At 53.8% G+C, this 20651-nt stretch overlaps 1 protein-coding gene across 1 annotated transcript in view; it reads right to left on the bottom strand.

Annotated features, from left to right (window-relative positions):
• Positions 1-5261: 5261 nt before the first annotated feature.
• Positions 5262-20651, bottom strand: part of PCSK6 (proprotein convertase subtilisin/kexin type 6) — a 33648-nt gene continuing 18258 nt past the window's right edge. The window contains exons 8-21 of the mRNA XM_009321537.1: positions 19434-19646; positions 17888-17988; positions 16183-16286; positions 15608-15725; positions 14315-14503; positions 13938-14074; positions 11779-11958; positions 11061-11163; positions 10281-10477; positions 9755-9842; positions 8347-8438; positions 6961-7090; positions 5806-5918; positions 5262-5359 (exon numbers count right to left, since the gene is read on the bottom strand). Coding sequence (XP_009319812.1) covers positions 5262-5359; positions 5806-5918; positions 6961-7090; positions 8347-8438; positions 9755-9842; positions 10281-10477; positions 11061-11163; positions 11779-11958; positions 13938-14074; positions 14315-14503; positions 15608-15725; positions 16183-16286; positions 17888-17988; positions 19434-19646 — 1863 coding nt within the window. The remainder of the gene's footprint in view (positions 5360-5805; positions 5919-6960; positions 7091-8346; positions 8439-9754; positions 9843-10280; positions 10478-11060; positions 11164-11778; positions 11959-13937; positions 14075-14314; positions 14504-15607; positions 15726-16182; positions 16287-17887; positions 17989-19433; positions 19647-20651) is intronic.

The following is a 20651-nucleotide window of genomic DNA, read 5'->3' as shown; positions in this document are numbered from 1 at the left end:
CGAGTCCTGCAGCCCCCCCAGCCAGGCCGTTCTCCTCCGTCCTTGGCCCCCTCCTCAATCTCGCCCCCTTAAAGGTCTTTTCACGGTAATCTTCCGTGCAGTTGAAAGCTCACGGCTGCAGGGAGGGCCGGGGCCGAGGCCGGGCGCCCCGGGCAGCGGCTCTCCTCCAGCAATGGCACCGGCAGCGCTGCGGCAGCTCGTCAGCAGAGGGACCCGGTGTCCTGCAAACGCCTCTTCCCTTACCAAAAGCGCCCCAAGCGCCCTGGGGTGCCTCCCCGATACCCCAGTTCCCCAGAGCCGACTGGTCTGACTGCAGCAGTACCGGTGAGGAAGGCAGCGATCCCTCGTGGGAGGCTGCTGGCAGCAAAACCTCCCCTTGCTGAGGTGAGGTTCCTCCACACTCCCCTCCCCGGGGAGATGTGCTGCCCTTGGCCCCCCCGGGCCTCCCTGCAGCTGACAACTGGGCAAGGGGAGCGCGCAGGGCCAGCACCCAGCCCGGTGCCTGAGCACATCGATCAACAAACTGAGCAGGGGCTTGGCTTTGCTATCAACAACACCCTAAAGCAGCATGAAGATGTCACCAGAGGTTCCCTCTCAGCGTCTGGTGTTTCCAGGCACAGACCAAATCTGCAGAAATGGAGGCAGAGCGGGCTGGGAACCTGCTTTACGCAGATGACTAGCAGCAAGCAGGCTGCTTTCCTTTGGACAGAGCTGGCTCCTGTGCACTTAGCTTGTTCAAACACATGCTTCTCCCTATCTGCTACACAGCCAGGACAGCCTCCCGCAACAGTTACAGCTCTTGGTGCTTTCTCTCCTCCATCCAAGCAGCAGCTCAGCCTTTGCTCCTGGACATAGGGTTGCCTATAAACACCTTCCCCCTGCAGCATTTGAGACAGTTGCTCTGGCACTTCCACATGCGTTCCTGGTCTCAGAGAAGCTGTGATGAGCTGGGAACACACCACAGGCTGCAGCATGACATTCACCCTTCATCTGTGAGATAAAATGTACTTTCAAGTGTCGCTACACCCCCTCCTACATGCTTTAGGAATTTGGGGAACAGTGAGGAAGAGCTGGGGGTAGCTATGGGGGAGCTGAGACGGCTCAGCCTGCTGTGTCTGGTCAGGCAACTCCACTTCAATGTAAAGCAGGTCACTAGGTCCGAGGCTGACACGCTGCCCGGTGTCAGTGTTGGGCTGCTGTGGCCGAGGTGCTTGGCCCCGCTGGCAGGGCTCAGCTGCCGGCAGTAGGGCTTTGCAGGCGGGTGAACCACAGTGCAGATGACGTGGACTGAAGGTGGCATGCGAAGGGAAGCGAGCCAAGACCCGCCTGAATGTCACCAAGCCACCACTTCTGCGGCCCTGGAAAAATACTTCCCCAGTCCTCAAGGCCCCGTGAGTGAGATGAGGCAGAATGATTTCTGGATCCACTGCTATCAAGGGAAGGATTTTTTCGTGAGCCATGACATTTCTGTGAACCCAGAGGATGTGATAATAGGTTAAATGCTGCAGCCACGTTTGGCACTGCACAGTGATGGCTCATACTTTTCTTTTGGGAGCATCTAGCAGCATCACCCTGAGAGTGACGCCTGGCTTGTTCTCCAGGATTACAGCGTCAGAGCTGGCTCTGTTCTGGCTGGCAATCCCTGTGGAGGTGTCAGCTGGGGTCAGGCAGCTTCTGTGCTCCCTACTTAAAAAACACCCTCACCAAAGCCGTATACGAAAGCATGTAGTCAAGTCAGTTAGGAGAGAACAAGAAAAAAAGAGAGAGGTGTCATAAGCAGAAACAAAGAATTAGCAGCACTGTTATATGTGACTCAGGAATCACACGGTGATACAGACAACAGAGTCTTTAGTCATTTCAGGCAGTCATTAAAAGTAGACCCTCTTCAGCCTCCTGGAAAGCAGGTCCTGCCTCCAAGAAGGCCAAATTAAAGGCGGACCTTTCTCCCTTAGCACAATACAGCTGTATGCCTCAGCTCTGCAGCGTAATAGAATTATAATTGAGAGCAGACAGATTCTTGGTCTCAGATGCTGTACACGAGCTCTTAAGAGCCCTTTCTTTGTAATGGAAAGTCAAAGCAATGCTTTTTAAGATGTGTGTTCCCCACCTGCCAACTACGAAATGGCAGATGGCCGTGGATGCAACCTCACAGCCAAACAGCAAATGACGAGTCAGGCTGCACTAAGAAGATTCTCCAGAAAACAGCTATTATAGATTTGTCTTTGGTGCCAAGAGACAACAGAGGAATGGGCTTTAATAAATTGCCTAAATATGCACTTGTCTTGAAGATACAGCCACTTTGATCCTCTGAGCATACCAGTGCCAGAGAGACTTTAATAGCTCCAAGCAAGCATTGCAATAGCTTGGATAAATCTGAATTTTATTACTTTCCAAGAATGATTTCTGAGGGAGTTAGTGCCCTGGGAAATGCTGGAAGCTGATGTTGCTGCACAAACCTGATGTGTAGAATTTGTTTCTCTTTCTCCGGCAGGCTGGAGGGCAGCAGAAAGCAGGATAAAGCTGGGACTGGTCATCTTAAATTGCATTGCTTCACCCAGTGTGTATTTTAAGTTATGCCAAGGATGTAAGGGTAAACATCTTTCTTTTTTTTAGCATTTCAGTACATCTAAATATACCAGTGAGCAGTATTTAGAGGCAGGCCGCTGTGAGCCAGAGAACTGAAAGGCAGAGCTAACGCAGTACTCCTGATTCACAGCTCCTGATTTTTGACTGTGTGACACAGCAACAGAAATGAAAGTTTGTTATTTTACAACCGAAGGGGCAGACGCCAGGAGAATTTCACCCCACTTCCGACCTCTGGTTTGGCCCGAGACCAAAGGGGAATCCTGGAGCAACAGAAGGAATAACGTTTTGTGATAAATCATCTGATTAATTCACATTTATCATCTGATAAATGTGAAGACCTGTAAGATGCAGGAACCCACAGCAGCACAGCTCTGAGAAAGCATCTTCCCTTGTGGGAGGGCTCAGTTCTTTTCTTTTTTTTCACACTTAAAAAGCTCAGTTCGAGATATCCAGGCACTACCCTGGGCACCTGGCCCATGGTTAAACATTGCAAAACGAACATGACGAACGAAAGGCTCCACAGCTCCCTCCGCTCCCCGACACACCAGCGGCTCCTCTCCTTCCCCAGCCAGCAGAAGGGGGAAGGTGGCCCTGTGGTTCCCAGCGGCTGTGGACTGCGGTTGGGCCCTGGGGGCCGCAGGATGCTCCGTGTACGGGTGGGAAAGGGGAGCGAGCCCCCCTGCCAGCTCATCCAGCTGCAGATGCACTGCCACATGCTGCGCTCCCCCCACAACTGAAGAATACGCCCAGCCATGCCCGAGCGCAGCCCCAAACCCCAGCCAGACGGCCCTGGGTGCACCAGAGATGCCGGCCCAGCCTGGCACGGGGCGTGTATTTGGGATATGAGTTTCCTCTGAAGGTAAAAGACCTTTATGAGAACAAATGTGAGGTTTTTGCAGATGCAGCTTGTCTGTTCCTGAGCCGTTTCTCCCGCAGGTGCTCTGGGCTGATCAGGAACTCCAGCCAGGACAGCTGCTTTGTCCAGCAAAATGAAGACGCGTGGTGCATCATTGCCCTGCCCTGCCTCTGGTCGGGATGGCGGCTGCATGAATTTGTAAAAAGCACAGATTCATTTGTCAGGGGAGATCAATAGTTTATTAACTTAAAGGTCAGTTTACCAAAGCTCCATCTTTCCTCGGGTTTGGTCCAGGCAGGTGAGGACCGGTGATGGTGTGGCTCTCCCCTCTTCACCTGGCTGAGGTAAGCTTTAGCAGGCAAGCCCAGGCAGGGCGCGTGTCGTTGCAACCGAAACCGAGTAGGGATTATCCCAGCTCCGTGAGGAACTGGTGACAATTTGTACTGTGAATTTCACTGGCAAAAGGTTTAACTCATTAAAACTATTAACAATGAAAATCAGAACATGCAGCGTAGAAAGAGTGTTTACATACGTCTGGTGCAAAGTGCGGCTCTGCAAGGTCAGAGAGGAGAAAAGGAGAAGGATGTGAGACACAAAAAGATTCCCCATTCCCATATAAAAAATAGTCTACAGAGAAAAAACAAGGATTGTATAAGTTATTTTTTAAAAATCTGTAAAACAACATAGCCAAGGATATTTTAAACAGAATTATATAAACACCACATGACTTACTATTAAGAGAGAGCATGAAAAGATTTGTTTCGGGGAAGGGTTTTGTAGAATTAAGAGTTTCCTGGCCGGATCCCTGGAATGTCTCTTTTGGAAACAGATGCCCAAGAAAAATCACTGCCGTGAACAGGAGGATTTTGTGAGAGAGAGGGGTATACCCAATGAAACAGGGGAAGGATCGGAACGCAAAATGCCAGAAGAGATTAATTGGGACACCATCTCGTTTAGAGGAAGGATCTAGCTCGTTCCAGAACTGAATTGATCAGCAACTTACTAGCAGTTCCAGGAGGTAAATACATTTCGTGGTAAGGCTGTGACCCCACAGGCTGGTCCATGTGGACAAACCCCCTGAGTCCGTAAGACTCCCCGTCGGCACATGGGTTTTGCCTGCCTGTGGTTACCCGCAGGGCAAAGCCCTGCCAGGCTCACTGTGCTGACACGCCTGAAGAGCCACATGGATCAGCTCTCGCTTTGGTCCTCAAATCTCCAGTTATTGCCACAGCCAGAGAGAAACAGCTACCGACTGAATCTGAACAGGAGTGCCAGAGCAGGCTTTAGGGCACCGCCCCGGGAACCACCTAATTCATCGTTCTACGTATATACAGAGCACGGTGCCGGCCGTTTGCAATGCAGGTTTATATCAGCCGTCACCTAGCAGAAAAGGGTACCAAAAACTGAGCCAGAACCGGCTCTTTCTTCACAGATGTGTGAAGTCCTGCATCCTTTGCAGCGAGGGCTCCTGCCAGCCACTCGGAGCGGGCAGATCAGTAGGATTTCTGCAAAGAACCAAGCTTGGCTACGTGGATCATGCATCGGTCCCTGCTCACGAGGAGTGTTTGAGAGTATTAATATCACCGCTTGTCTGCTGCCTTTCAGGACTTGATCATTCAGGGTACGATCCAATCTCTGCTTAACATATTGCTATAGAAACGCGCTGACAGTGATATTAAAGCTATCAAACTTACGAGTGAATGCTTGACAGCACCATGTAAACTCTCCCAAAGCTGAAAAAATAAACTTTTGTCCTAAACATTTGGCAAAACCGGGCTGGCAGTTGGTGGAAGTCCTGGATGGATGCAGCCGCTGAACTTTACCCGGCCATAAGACACGTCTGACAGCAGAACTGCACAAACAGCTTCTTTTCACAGAGCTTGTTTGATTTCACCATCTCACAGAAAGTCTTGTCAGCTGGGAAGCCGAGGCGAGGAACAAGAGAAAATGAGAGCAGATTAACATTTTAAATAAACAAACATTGCACGTAACAGGCGGTGCAATTCGTTCCAGTGTTGGAGGAGAGAGAATTGAAAAAGAGTTGCTTTTTAAGGGCATCTTTCACGTGGTTTTAATGAAGGAATAAAGCAGCTTTGCAGCAAGTGGGAGAATTAGCCCCAAGACTAAACTATAACAAAATACAAATGCTCAGATGCGTTTGAGCAACAGGCAGATATCCAGCAGCTCTGCCAGGTAAGCCGCCTGCCCACTGCAGCCGGAGCCCGGCTCGCTGCAGCCGTACCCCGTCAAGCCCAGGAGCTGCAGCACTTTCGGCTTTCTGCTCTGAAGGGAAGCCCACAAACCCATCATTTTTACTACTGGGGAAGCACCACAGTGCCAGCAGTTCTGCCACAACTACTTACCATTGGTACAGGTTTCATTTGTTACACAGGAGCCACCGAGGAGGCTGAAACCTTCTTTACACTTGAGGCAGTTTCCACCGGAGCCCTCACAGGCTGAGCAGTGGTCATCGCACCTGGGGACAGAGACCCCGCTGTGGTCTGAACCAGCACCGAGACCCCAACCCCGCCATCTGAAATGGGCCATTGGCCAGAAAACATGTCTGTCGGCACTGTGACATCCAGACCAAACCAGAGGATGTGGAAAACAGCGAAGCTTGAAAAGTTACTGAAGCCCTGGGAAAAAAGGGCTTGCTGGTGCCAGCTCGATGCCCAGTGACAGCTAGTGACATCCCAAAAGCGCTTGCCTGCTGGGAAGGCTCAGTGGGACACGCACCTCTCCTCCCAGCAATCCTGGTTAGAAAAAGGGCTGCAAGGGGAACCTGTGCTGCTCCCACCTGTTTGCTCAGGGAAAAGAGCCCAGCAGCTGTGCTTTCTGCCTGGGGATGACAGCTTGCGGAGACCATACTCGAAATCCCTGGGAAGGGATGCTGGTACCCTGTTCCTCTCTGCTGGATAGCCAGCACGGGTGAGCGAAACCTTGGGCAGGCAGGGACTGTGTTGTGTGTTCCCAAGTCACCTTTAATCCTTCCCTTTCATGTTCGCTTTAATGAGGCTGAATCCACTCCCACTCCCCACTTAAAGCACAGAGCGCTGGAGAGTGGGAGCAAATTGCTGCCTCCCGGCATCTCCCGGTCTCCTGCACGCAGCCCCCGTGCTGGGCCAAGGAGCGGGCAAACACTCCTCCAACATGGCCGCGGGGCAAACAGAGCAGGTTTGATTGAAAGCTCGAATACTTGCCTAAACATCACCTTTCCTCCCACACCTCCTCCAAAGAGCCTGGAGCTGGGGCTGAGCCCCTTCCACCATAGCCCTAAGACATCTTGGCTGGCTGGCTCTGGCGGGGGAGCGTGCAGCTTCGCTGCTCTTAAATCTATAGGGCAGGGGTGTGTAGGGTCCAGCCCCACAGCTGCCCTGGCTCCCTCATCCCTATTTTAATTTCCCTAGTAAACAGCTCCAGCTGCGAACTGTTTTCAGCATTATTTTTTTTTATCTTTGCTGCCAGCACTCCCCATCAGTCCTGGCTACGCTCCGGTCGTGATCGGGGAGGTAACATACCTCTTGCAGACTTTGTTGGGCAGCCCGTGGCTGTCGGCGGGGTAGAAGCCCTCGCGGCAGGTGGGGACGCAGTGCCATTGGGGTGCGGGGGCCTCGGGGGCACAGGGTGCACAGTCCTCCTCACCCGGCCCTGTGGGGACAGGGGAGAGGGCAGATGATGTGGGCGGTTTCGGAGACAGGAGCCATGTCGCACCAGCGTGGCCGCAGTCCTGCATGAAATGGGGGGCACCAGCTCGGCTCTGCCCCGCTCGTGCCCAGGAGTGAACAAGCTGTTGTGCCACCAGGGTCCCGTGTGGCTGCTTGGATCCCACCTCAAAAAACTCAGCTCCCATCCCCAAAAATCCAGCCAGGACCCAGCATCCTGCCTCTCTGCAGAGCCAAGAGCCAGCCACAGGGGGTCATTGGGGGATAGCACATCAAAATCCCCTCCGGCGCATCAGCCACTGCTCCCAAGCATGCACCGGTTTGGCTTTCCCACCCTATGCAGAGTAATGTGGAAAAAGAGATGCTAAATTGGGCTGCGGAGGAGCTGGAGGAGGGAAGGGCTCGGGAGAGGAGCTGAGAAAGAGGGCCCCACTCTGACGCCAGCGTGCTGCGGCTGGACGGCAAACCGCGGTGATGGAGGTGGTATTATTAGAGGCCTTCCATGCGCCAGGCTTGAGAAATGGTTATGCAGGAAAAGGAGACGAAAAAGGCTTGAAAAATAATTGTGGTGAAGTACATTTACACTGACTGGAATAAGAATTAGAAGGGAAGTAATTTTCTTAAGGGATTAAGAGCCTGTTCCCTTCCACGCTTGCCAACAAGATCAATAAATATTTTGGATTTAGTCTTAGGAAATTGCCCATGTATGATAGATGAGATTCACACCACTGAACATGAATTGTCTAGGGATCATATTATCATCAGATCTATGATGATTTCGAGGGCAGATGCAAACATGAACAACGGAAAATGATTGGACTTTCAAGAAGTGAAAAAGGCAGGATTTAAAGGGAACGCCGAGCGACTTTGGGCAGTGGGGGGAAGCCGGCAGCGGCCAGCCCGGCCAGGATAATGCTCCTCGGCTGCCTGACATTTTTATATGCTGCAAAGCCATCTTCCATCACTCTGAGAGGGTTTTACGGCCTCCCCCGCAACCTTATTAAACTAAAGCACCTGGCTTCAGAGGGATCGGGAAATAAAGAATGGCTCTAATAAAAATGTAAAAACTCCCTAAAAACCTTTCCGATATGAACATATTCCCAGCACCTCGCGGGGTATGCTGGAGAGCTGGGATTGCTTCCCCTCCGGCCCGCTCTGCCTTGGCTCGGCGTGGGTATGGTGGGCATCGGCTCTTGATGCACGAGGGTTTCGCATGGGGATGCTGTGGGGCGAAGGACATACCTGTGCCGGCGGGGCAGGTCTCGCACCGCCGGGGCTCCCGGCTGAGGTACATGGCAGGCTGGCACTCCGGCACGCAGCTCTCTCCTGCCAGGCTGCCGAGAAAGCAGAGAGAACGTTTGCACCCGAAGCTACAGGCTCTGGGGACTTAACACAGCCTGTCCTGTCTCCGCATCCCCCAGTGCCCTCCAGCAGCCTCAGCCTGCAGCGCAGGAGGCATTGGAAAGCCAGCCAGCGCTTCAGGAGAAATTAAAGTCCTGCCTGGACCAAAGGGACGGCTGCAGGTTCCTTAATTAAGTATCCAGGAGGAAATAAAATTATTTTTTCCCGTGGGCAGCCAGCCAGGCTCTCGCAAAGACCCTTTGCACCACAAGGCTCCCCGGAATAAAAGGAAATTGGTTCAGTGCCGCAGCTGGGCCAGTGCTGCTTCACCGTGGCAGGAATGATTTGAAGTCCCGGCTTAAAAGGATATTGGACAATAAAAAGCAAGCGCTGTGTGGATTATGTCTGACAAGTGCCTCCACTTTTGCTTTTCTGAAGGAGTAGATAATCTTTTGGCAGCGGCAATTTCCTTGTCTGAGAGAGCCCCGCTGCTACACCGTGGCTCTGGCCCGCTAACAGGCCCTGAGCGAAGCAAAGGGCTAGGGGATCATACTTCCATGTGAGCTCAGGGATGGAAAACAGCTTCTCCCCAGTGCCGATGCTGCTCGCCGGCATGGCTGGGCTCTGCATCCCGCAGGAGCCGTGGGCCCAGCAGCAAGGGCGCCCGGTGCTCCTCCCGGGGTTGGGGCTGCCCCGCCTGCACCCTCATTGCTGGAAAACCACTATCCTCTGCTAGCCCCACTCAACAGGTACATGGGATAAAATTTTCCTGCATGGATGAAGCTGAGGGAAGGGTTTCTGCACTTGCAGGAAGCACTTTCAGCCTGCCTGGAGCAGCTCAGCCCTGAACCAGCTCTGCCAGGTGAGCAAAACTAAGCGCCCCGTTTGGCTGGGACGGCTCTGACGGAGCCGCCTGAGACTCGGGAGGAAACATGCACTTTGCAACGTGCAGTGTAAACGTTTTCATTGCTTTTTTCCCCCCATTTGGGATGCTGTGATGCTGGGAGCTGCTCTGATCACAGGTCACCAAATTTGGACGAGCGCTTCTGAGCCCGCAGCGCAGCACTTACCCACCACCCTGGCAAGCGCTGGAGAAAATGAAATTAAATTTAAATCGTGCTTTTCAGCTAAGAAAGGGACACGAAGCACCACCTTTAAGTTCCCAGCTCCACGACACAGCTGTAGTACCATGGAAGCAGGATCTTGGGTCTTTAACTAACTCACTCTCTAATTTCCCATCGGTTTTCCCAAATATAAACCACAGGTACCAATGCTGCAGGTATAAACTCCTACTGTGCTGGTATTTTACCTGAATCCATCTTTGCATGCAGTACATTTGTCTGCTTCGCTGACACATTTTTTACAGCTTTGATGACATTTCAGACAGCGTTTCTGACCTTTCAAAAAACAAAGCAAGGCAGGGAGAATAAAACCCGGACAATGATTTGCAAGCGGCAGTCGGAGCCGCAAAGCCCCGCTGCACCCCAGCGCCAGCTCCCTGGGGCAGAGAGGCACGTCCCCACCCCCAATGGGTCCCTGCTATTGCAGATGACCTTATCTGTCATTGCTTGCTAAGAAGAAATACACTTTGCAAGCAGCTAGGATCATTAATTACAGTCTTCTAATTAAGAGCTGAGTTGAGCGCCTCTGCTTTGCACCACCCTCTGAACACCCAGAGGTTTTCCTCCTCCCTTCACTGTGCAAAGCAGGTCGAGGAGGCAAAATTCAAAGCCAATACTCAAAAATCAAGGTGTTTTCTCCACCCATAGAACTTAAAATAGAAGCAACCCCTGCATATCCTCATGCTACAGCTTGCAAGTGATAAACATCCTTACGTTCCTCGGCGTAAAACCCGGGTGGACACAGCACCACGCAGGTGCTCATCTCCTGGTGATGGTAGAGGCTTCGCTTGCATGCTGTGCACTGGGTTGGTCCCCTTCCGACGCAGCGCTCGCAGCCCTTGTAGCACCGGCGGCACCTCCGGGCACCTTTGTCGCCGAAAAACCCTGCGGGGCATGAGCTCACGCACATCCTGGGGAAGGAACCGAGAGCGCCCGGGCTTTGGTGCCAACAGTCAGCCACCTCATGGCAGTCAGGTGCCTGCTGTTGTCCCCTTGCCCGCAGCGTTCGGGGCATCCCCCATCCTTGGCAGCAATTTGGGCTCATTTACTTCTTATTCTTAAGATTTAGGCTGTTTTGAACATCGTGGCTTTGTAATAAAGAGCCGGGGACTCTCTTGGCCAGCAACCCCGACTATGGGTAAACTTTCCCTGGGCCAGCCCAAGAGATTGAGGAGTGGAAACCCCAATTGCAGAAGTGATTTGGCACCTCAGCTAGCTGTCCCTTGGGTGTGGGTGACCCCAGCCAGCGAAGCCAATGCTTCTTCCCCAGCATGATTACGTGGCCGAGGTCCTCCAGGGCTCTCCAGCTCCATGTCCCCCACCCCATCATACCCTAGTCCAGGGCAGGGATCCCATGCCTCCTCCTCCCTCATTTTCTCTCTCATACACTTCTTTCTCTGTGCAAGCATCTATCACCCACGCTGGGGTGCAAGCCCTGGGGAAAGGCATTGCTGCCGCCCGGGGACCCCGCGGGGACACCCCACCACCCCTCACCTGCCAGTTTTCACGCTGCCCAGGCTGTAGTGGATGCAGTTCAAGCACTGGTCGGCACTGGGGCCATCGCAGCCCTGGTCACCGCACTCGGGGTGGCATGGACCTGGGAAGGGAGAGACCAGCTCAGTGGGGGGAGAGGCTGAGCATCCCCCAGACCCCACTGCCAGGATGCTCTGAGCACACCCGCCCTGGATGATGGATGTGGGGAAGGGGCTGGGGACCCTCTGCCTATCTTATCCTATATCTATTATCTTACAGATCTTATATATCTTATCCTATCTATCCTATGGAGCTGCATGGCTCCGGGTGCTCACCTCTCCTCCAGCTCATCCTCCCCGGCACAAATCCCACCTGGCCATCCTCTGGCTAAACACCCTGGTGCAGGAGCAGCTTTGAAAGAGGGGCCAGACCCGCTCCTTGGGGACCGGCAGGGATGCCTGCCCGTGCCCGCGCCGAAGGCGGGGGAAGGTGGGCAGAGGAGCTTTTTTTACTCCTCAGATGGCTGCACCAGCAATTTGTGGCGGGAGTGCTGGGATGGGGCATTTTGCTACCTTCTAATTTCACCGTCCTGCTGCCCCGTGCCGGCCGCAGGCACCGCTCCTCCCAGCCTACCTTGGCCCTGGGCAGGATCAGGCCTCGTGTCTCCTCCAGTTTATCCGGGTTTGCATTTTCCTGGGTACTTTGGGGGGGACAACGCGGCAGCTTGGCCAGCACTTACCTGCGTACTCCTCCTCCTCCTCTGCCACCTCCACCTGGCTCTGCAGGAAGGCAGCTCTCGACGGCTCCGTCTCCGATGCCGGCACCTCCAGCGTCCTCCCACGGGATTGGGGGCTGCCCAGCGCAGTGTAGGGGTGCTCAGCTGTCCCGTAGAAGAGGAGGCTCCACTCCTTCAGCTTCCCTGTGGAACAGGCACAACATCACCCATCCCGCTCCCCATCCCGCTCCTCTCCAGGGGACCCAGCTTTGGGGGAAGCAGGAGGAGGATGGACTGGGCCATCAGGGCTTCACCACTGGCACGGCAATGCAGAAGCAAACAATGAACACCCAGAAATGTTCATGAGCCCCTGAGCTCCCAGCCCGCACGAATGCAGCCTTTTAAGGCACCTATAAGGGATTTTTTATTCTATAACTCATCTGACGAACCAGAGCATCACCATAGCCGACATGCCCAATGTGTGCAGAGAACCATTAACTTTAAAAGCTCCATAATGGAGGATTATTTCTGTCTGATAAAAGCCGCCCGGCACACGCCAGATTATTTCTTGCTGCTGTTGTTCCAGCCACCTGCCTATCCGACATGTCAGAGGTCTGAGCTCAGTGTCCCCCAAAACACTGTGGGGGTCACTGGAACCTGTGCTGCACCCGGGGGCTGGGGACTCCCACGGCCTTACACCCATGCTGGGGTCCTCCCCAACCCACACCACTTTGGGGAGGGGGTCCAAAAAATGCTGCTGCTTCCTTCCAGCGCTGTTTTTCTTTCAATTCCCTATCAATGCGAGTCACTTTACGCCCGCAGCATGCTCGGCTTTAACTACTAATTCCTGCGTTTCCAGGAAGGGCTTAAAATTTCCAACACCCAAATCCCTTGGGTCTCCAAAAGGGCTGAGAGGACCCACCTGCTGCAAGTGAATAGTGCCAGCATGGAGCCTGCGAAGGGGTGAGCTCGGGCGGCTCAGCCAGGGAAGAGCTCAGCCGCGCACCTCCACCAAAAGAATTAAATTTGCTTTAAATCTAAAACGTCCCGTACAAGGAAAGCCCGGGCTGCATGGGGCTGATGCTGGGGATGCAGCAGTGCCAGCAACAGGACACCCATAGTATTTAATTGGTATTAAATTAACCAATTTAATTGGTTTAATTTAGTGGTCTTAAATTAACATTTAATACCCATTTCTGCCGCGGGCTGGGAGCATTGTCCCTCTTTTTCCTCCCACTTTGCCATCTCTGCTTCAATGCCGGTGCAGACCCTTTGAGGGGGGTGACTTAATGCACTTGTTTTAATTTCGTTTTGCAAAGCTGGGTAAAGCCGAGCCCTGATGCCTGCAAGGGGCTCAGAAACACCCACTGTAAACTGTAAATACAGGGAGAAAAGCAGCTCTGTGAGCGCTTCGCTGCTGCTCTCCGAGTTCAAAAGATTTCGGGTGAAGGCAGCAAACAGAAACACTTTCTGCACAATGAACCCCCACATGCACCTCCTGCCAAAAAGTTGCGTGGGAGAGGTTTTTAATATACTCCTGGCTTCCTATCAATGAGCGTGTGGATTTTAACACCCCCGCACCGCGCCCCAGCCCCAGGCAGGATGCTTCATGCCCCGCTGCCACCAGCCGGCAAGGCGGCTGCCCCTTCCCGGCGGGGCCGGATCCCGCCAGCCTGGCTCCTTTGCCAGGAAGGGGTCAGGGAGCAGGGGCTGGGGACACGCAGGGGGCCAGGCTGAGCCCAGCCACCCCCTGCCAGCGCAGTGGCAGCCCGGGGAGGATGTCCGTCCGTCCGCAGCCTGAGGGGCATCATCCCCTTGCGCCATTGCACAACCAGCCCACGAGCCAGATGTCCCAGCAGCGAAGCAAAACAAACAAACAACAATTACAGCTCTTGGGTTTCCTCATTTTGACTCATTACGGTTTAATTTTGGAAACCTGGCTCTCGGTTGCAGTGAGATTGCTGCTGGGAGAAAACACGCTCCTGGCTCAGCCAGACAGGCAGCCTCCTGCACTCAGGGCTGAAGTTTTATTCCCATTTTTGAAAAATTTGGGCAATACAGTTTTGCCGAAGACCATAAAACTCGCAACAAAAGTTACAGCCAAGCAAAGCAGCCTGCAAAGAGCTTCGGGGGCGAGGGGGACCAGCGGGCGCTGAGGAACATTGGTGCTGGGGGACCCTTACCTTGAACCGCGGGGTTGCGCACTTGGGATGGCATGTCGTGGATCTCCAGGGTCCACTCCCCCGCTGCCCGCTCCCCCCAGCAGTGGACGGTCATGAACTCCCAGCCCTTGAACCCCTCATTGGAGTGGTCGAACACCCTGCAATAGTAATGCCGTGCATCAAGAAGCGTGACTTTGAATGTCTTATTTAATCGGAAAAGGTAGATAGGTAATTAAGGATTTTAGGGATCCTTGCATGCACCCACCCTTGCATGGAGCCCTCCTGCAGCCAAGACCCAAGCATGCCCCCCACCTTCCCAAAAAACCCGAGGAAAACTTGCAGCAACCCCCTAGACGAGGATGCTGCCCAGCCCAGATGTGTGCTCTGGCTGCTCTTACCTCCTGGCAAGGAGCTGCGACCTGGTCCCTGCTGGAGAGACGAGGCTGATCTGGAGGTCGCCCCGGCGCGGGTGCGAGATGCTGAGCCGCACCACGACGTGCTCCAGGTAGAGCACATGCTGGTCGCGATGCTCGGCGCAGGCGCTGCTGAGGGTGCTGGCACGCAGCACGTGGTCCGCCCGGATGTACCTGCCGGGGACGGGCAGAGCATCACGTCGGGGACGGCAGCGCTCCCCAGTTCCCAGCAGCCTGGACGCCCAGTTATATTTGAACCTGGTCTCCTACTGCTTCATGGCAAAAATTATCTCATCCTCCATTGCAATACAGTGTCCTAGCACAGGAATTTGCTGAATTGCTCGATGGTAATGAGATGGGTTTGAACTGCCTCTAAGATCTATGCCTTATGGGCTGCGAGGGCGCTGCTTTATTATAATTATCAGTGCAGCGTTCCTCTTTGGGTTGTAATTAGTGTCTGTATCAGATAAATAGTTTCATGAACACACTTGGCTCCCAAATTGATTCCTGCTTTGCATACGCAAGTCTTTCTGAAGGGACTGCTTTCTGATGAACAACTCAGCTTGCTCTACAGCCAGGCAGTGGTAAACTAGGAGCATCCATTTGGTCAGATCCCTGATCCCACCCCTTAACCTAGCAGGGACAGACCGGACCTACCAAGGATGAGATGTGAACCTAAGCTGGTTTGAACCTGAAGCCAAATTCAAAGAGACCCCAGGCACTGGAAATTTGGGAACCCTTGCAACAAAGCACCGTTTTTTGGTGCCTTCCATCAAGACGAGGTGTTTGGTGGAAGAGGGAGGAGAGCCCAACCCATCACCACTCGTGTAGGACCCAGCAGGCAAGTTGGTTTTGGTCTCCCTAAGCCGTTTCCAAAATGGCAAACAGCACTGTCAGCCCTCAAAAAATCCCTGCTGATCACCCACCTGGGAAGCAAAAGCACAGAAAGGGCAAAAGTAAATCACCTGCCATCAAAGCTGGTCCCGGAGAGCCCCCGTGGGACCCGCTCCTCACCGAGCCGTAGGCACAGACCCTGGGTGGGCACTTCTGGGTCAATAAACAGACCTTGGGGTGGACAGTGCGGGTCGCTCTGACCATAAAATCCATGAACATCACCTCACCTGCACACGGGCTTGTCCCGGCTACCCCGACTCCTAATTTCCCTTTCCAAATGCCGGGACAGCGGCTGAGCCTTTGCATCGCGAGAGCCAGCTCGACCAAAGCTCCTTCCAAGCAGCCACGTGCCCCAGGACAGCCCCCTCACCCCACAACACTCACTTGGGCACTCTGTCCAGGCTTCCCACGCAGACGTGCTGGGGAGGAACCGCCTTCCACTTCTTGGCTTCCACCACAATAGCATCTGCATCCACCAGACCGAAGCCATATAGATGGCTAACTGGAAAGAGAGAAGACTCAGAAACCCACTGCCTTCCAAGCAGGGACCAGTAGCTCCTCCTTGGTTCCTGGCAGAGCACCCTCCGACCGTCGGAGGTGTGGAGTTGACCCCATTGGGGTACAAGGCGCTCCGACACGTGGAGGTCATCACCCTGCCCGAGTTACACCCCAAATCCATGTTGGCACCATAGAAAACCCATTGCTGGGAGCAGCCCACTGAAAGGAGCAGCCAACGCTGCAGCTCAGGACAGCCTCCACCAAGCAAGGCTGCCAAGCATCTCGCCCCACGAATTACTGCCCTCACCTCCCTCCGCTCAACAGCCTGATGGTAGGAGCCACCGAGCCAGTTGAGAGCGGCCATCCAGGGTGAACGCTCCTACAAGCAAAGCTCTGGGGACCTTTACTTTCCGTTTCATGGCCATTTTTGCCATGCCGCCTCCGCCCCCGCGGCCCCTCACCTTTATGCCCTGCGCCATTGGTCTTCCAGTCAGCCGCTCGCAGGTGCATCGGCCGTGAGGTTTTGACCAGCAGATGCTGGACATCCCTCCAGGTGAGCAGGGGGCTGCAACAACACTTGGCTCATGGGATGGCTCTGCTGCCTCCAGTCTTCCCAGCAGCAGCAGGGACCCCCATTGAGTTAACACCACCACCCCCCAAAACCCTTTCCTGCTTCAAAAGAGCATGAATCAATGATTTAAATGCTAACACCCTGCCTGGAGGTTGGCCATCACTTGGGGTGCCCCAGCAGAGGGGGTTGCTGCAGGGAAGGATGCCACGTACCCACGGGCATTGCAGGATTTATTCCTGGCCCAAGGGTATTTGGCGCTCACGCTCCGGGGTATAACTGGAGCAAATCAGGAAGGTTTTCCGTATTTTCTTGCAGGAGATTGGGAACAAAGAACATCCTGAGGCAGGGTACCGGGCTTGGCAGCTCGCTGATACACACTGCTGAGCAAACCTTCCCTTTATAGGAATAATGGCAAAAATTGCTGGAAAAAAACCTGGCCTGCTCATTTAACAGAAAAATGAAACCCAAAGTGTTTCCAACCCCCCCCCAGGCAGGGTTTGCATGACGTTTGTGTGTTCAGGGCACTGGACACTAAGCGCTGTGTGCTTTTGAGCCCCCCACAAGACCCCAGCCTGGGATATTGCCGAAGAATTTTCCATGCTTTTCTTACGTTCAGTTCTTCAGCATCTTGCACTGGGATTTATATTGCTCTTGAGCAACATTTAAGAACAGAAATTCAATTTATTCCTTCTCACCATAATGGAGTGCCTGAGCACCAAACCCTGGTACTTAATGTTGCGTTTTATGCCTCAGCTAAACAATACAAAAATTACATCTAACACTTTTAATATATTTGTAATGAAAACGGCATCTCCGGAAACGTGCTCGCCTGACCTGGGTGCTGGGATTAAACTGGAGGAGAGGGACTGCAGCCAACAGGCCGTGACCGCTGTCCCCGGACGCAAGCACAACGCTGCCCTGCGGCTTATTCGCAGCCTTAATTTATTTCCACTCCATAAAAATAATAATAATAGTGAGAAGCTCATGAGAAGACGCTCCATGGAGCAACATGGGGATGCCCAATGAGTGAGCCTCATCCCCTGTGGGGCTGCTCCTGGGCTGGGGGACCACGATGGGACCAGGATGGGACTGGGATGGGGACAAGAGGCAAAGAGCAGCTCTTTTGAACCAGGGAGCATATTGCTACTGGTCACACCACATGGGTTTTTGACATTATGCAAAAGTAGTCCTTTTCCCCCAGAAATGAAACACTAGCTGAAAACCATCGCTTCTACAGACATTTTCCATTTTCCATGATGTTTTCTGACTTTTTTTTCCAGGAAGTATTTATAAAAATCCTGTTGGAGCCGGCTGTCAGTGGTTTCAATGCACCAAATGAAAAGCCTGACTTATCTCACCAACCCCAACTTTTCAACAGATGGCAACAAGTGAAGAATTAGCTCAATAAAACACCTGCAGGAACATTAGATGCAAAACAACAACGCTGTATCAAACCTTGCCAAAAAGGAGCAATTTAGAATAATTTTGCCCCATTTTGAGTTGCTCCAGAGCAACCGTTTCTCTTTTTGGTTTTGCTTGCCAGCTCCTAAATTTGGAAACATCCCCCTGCAAGCCTGTGGCCAGGTTACACTTACTTTGCCTCCAAAGCCAAGGCGATGATACCCGCGACCATGGGGGCAGACACGGAGGTGCCGGTGTGGCCGTCCGTGCAGCGGTGCCGGAGGTCCGTGGTGACCTGCGGAGAGAGGAGCTGCAGCCCCGTGCTGCTGAAGATGCTCCCGGCGCAGGTGCTACCCCATCGAACACCCCAGGTTTGCTCGGGATGATGCCAGCGGGGAGCTGAGCCTACGGGTACCCAAACCTGCCGCGGCTACCATGCCACCAGGGTGCTCTGAGCCCCCAAAAATCAGCGGCGCATGAGAAAACACCCCTGCTTACATTTTTCTTTGCTCAAAGGTGCAAAAAATATTTGAAAGGGGGGAAAAAAAGGCAATTTTGCTGTGGGTCAGCTGGAGGAAAAGCCGTGGATGGAGTGGTGTGAGCAGGGTAGGGCTGGCGTGGGTATGCACCCACGGGTGCATGTTGAGCTGTGCCATATTAAATACTTTCCTTAAAAGCTCCAGTTCCTGGTGTCAGGCAAGAATTTCCATTTGCATGGGGAAACAAGGAAAAAAAAGCGATTTCCAGCTTTTTCGTTTCAGGGCAGAGCACGATGCTTGGGTACCAAAAGCTCGGAGAGAGGAGGTGGGCAAAGAGATGTTCTGTCAGTAACATTTTTAAAAGGCTCCTGGGTTTTGAGTTAATCTGGTAATTTTTGGAGGGGGGGGGACACATGCCACCCAGTTTCTCCCCAAGGTGCCCCTGGAAGCTGCTTTTTTGCCCAGTGATGCTCCAGCAGCCCTGGGCTGGTGCTGGCCTCAGCCATGCAAATGCTCCTTAGTGCCATGAAAATGGCCCCAACAAGGCACTTGGATTCTGGAAATTAATCTGTTAGGGGCCAAACAAATCACTCTTGAATTACAAAATAAAATTGACCTGTAAAAAAACCCACATTTTTTGTCAAAAAACTAATTTGGGTGGAAAACTCCCTCCCTGCTTGGGTAAGGCACCGTGTTGGCGGGGGATGTTTTACTGCCCGAGGTTCAGATGATGCACGGGGACATCAGTAATGAAAGCCTTGCTGTGATGAGACCACAGCAGCTGTTGGGACAGGGCAAATATAGCCTGGGTGGCAGGGAAAACCAGACTGATCCACACATGCACATGCTTTCACGCAATTCCTGGTCTCCAAAAAGTCTCTGCTCCCCGTTTGGGGTTGCCACATCCCTGCCAAACACCTCCATCCTCCCTCTTTTTTCTCTGTCTCAGGCTAAAAATCCTCAAAATTCCCTTTTTGTAAGCACAGGACAGCGAGCAGGCACTTTGGGGGACAGGGAAATATTTGCACGGGTATTTTTGCAAACCTCCAGCCCTTTCACCCGTTTACCAGGGAAAACGCCACATCCCTGAGCTCTTCCCAAGGACCAGAGCAATTCTGGCCCCACCATAAAAAAGCACGAGCAAAACCCACTGCCGGGCTAAGAGCAAAGCCCGGCTCTTACAACCGAGCCATCATCCAGCCCAGCCACGCAGAAAACATCCAGGGGATGCTGCCCCACTTGACGTCGGGGTAAAACTTACTATTTTCCGCTCGTAAAACGCCCCGCTGCTGTAGGTGGTGGCGAGGGTGGAGGCGCACTCCTCCAGGTACCAGGGCTTGTAGCCGTTCTCGGTGGTGCTGCTGATGGAGATGGTGTAGATGCTGTTGGTGTAGCCATCACAGGAGCAGTAATCGCCCTCTCTGCCGCCGTTCCCCGACGCCCAGACGAAAATGGACCCCAAGCCCCTGCGGCCCTGCAGGCAGAGAGGGGACAGGGGGTGAGAGGAGGTGTCTGATCAGGATGAGCGGCTGTCTCGGCAGAGGGAGAAGGGGGCAGCCCTCCCCCAGCGCTGGGATGCCATCGATAAGCCTGATTTTTGGGTCAGGAAGTAGGGTTTGGTTAGGGTGGAAGGATGGGTCCCATCCTGCCCAGTGCTCAGCCCCCTGGATCAGCCCCTGCAAATGTGCTCCTCGGCTCGGCCAGCCCCAGTTTTACAGGCAGCGACTCCCAGCAAGGATGGAAGAGCCTCCGGTGACAGGCATTTTGGCATCTTCCATGGGCTCTCATGGGGTAAAACATCTCAGGTGCTCAGAGCCCCTGGAGCAGGCAGTAACACCAGTGCGGTGCTTCCTGGGGGTGCAGGGATGGCCTCACAGGAGAAACTGGCAGGAAACCCCCCAAACCCCACCACTCCCTCACCCCAAGCCCGCAAAGTCCCTTGCGAACCCACCCAAACCACCAGAAACCTTCCCCCCACATATCTTTTACGTTTCTTTCGTTTGTTTTTTATTTTTTAATTCCAGCCTGTTCTCCCCCCCACCCGTCACTTGGCAGGAACATCTGATGGACCGTCCCCACGGAATTGGGGGGGCGGGAGGGGCGCGCCAGCCGCCCAGACCTCCCCGGAGCTGGGGGAAAATCCCGCCCGGCAGCGGTGGCCGTGCTGCCAACTAGGGGCCCCTAACGAAGCCGATGGCGCGGGGGCAAACCACTCCACCCTCCATCCGAACCGCTGCCAGGGCACCCGGGGTGCCCGCACCCCCAGGAATAACCCAGCCCTGTGGGGGTTCACAAACAGGGTGCCGCAGTCCCAAGGGAGGATTTTTGGTGACCCAAGGGGGTTTGGGGCAGGAAAAGAAGCGGCTGGTTCGCTTCCCTGCCCTGTAAGGCAGGGCTCTCCGGGGAGGGCGGCATGCTGCTGGGCTTGGCAGGCGATGGAAGCACACAGCGGCGGCGACGGAGCAGCCCCATCCTCCCT

Source organism: Pygoscelis adeliae, unplaced genomic scaffold, assembly GCF_000699105.1.
Source record: "Pygoscelis adeliae isolate BGI_AS28 unplaced genomic scaffold, ASM69910v1 Scaffold13, whole genome shotgun sequence".
NCBI classification, from domain to species: domain Eukaryota; kingdom Metazoa; phylum Chordata; class Aves; order Sphenisciformes; family Spheniscidae; genus Pygoscelis; species Pygoscelis adeliae.
Note: the sequence above shows the minus strand (reverse complement) of the source record. Positions and strands in the feature narration are given on the sequence as shown.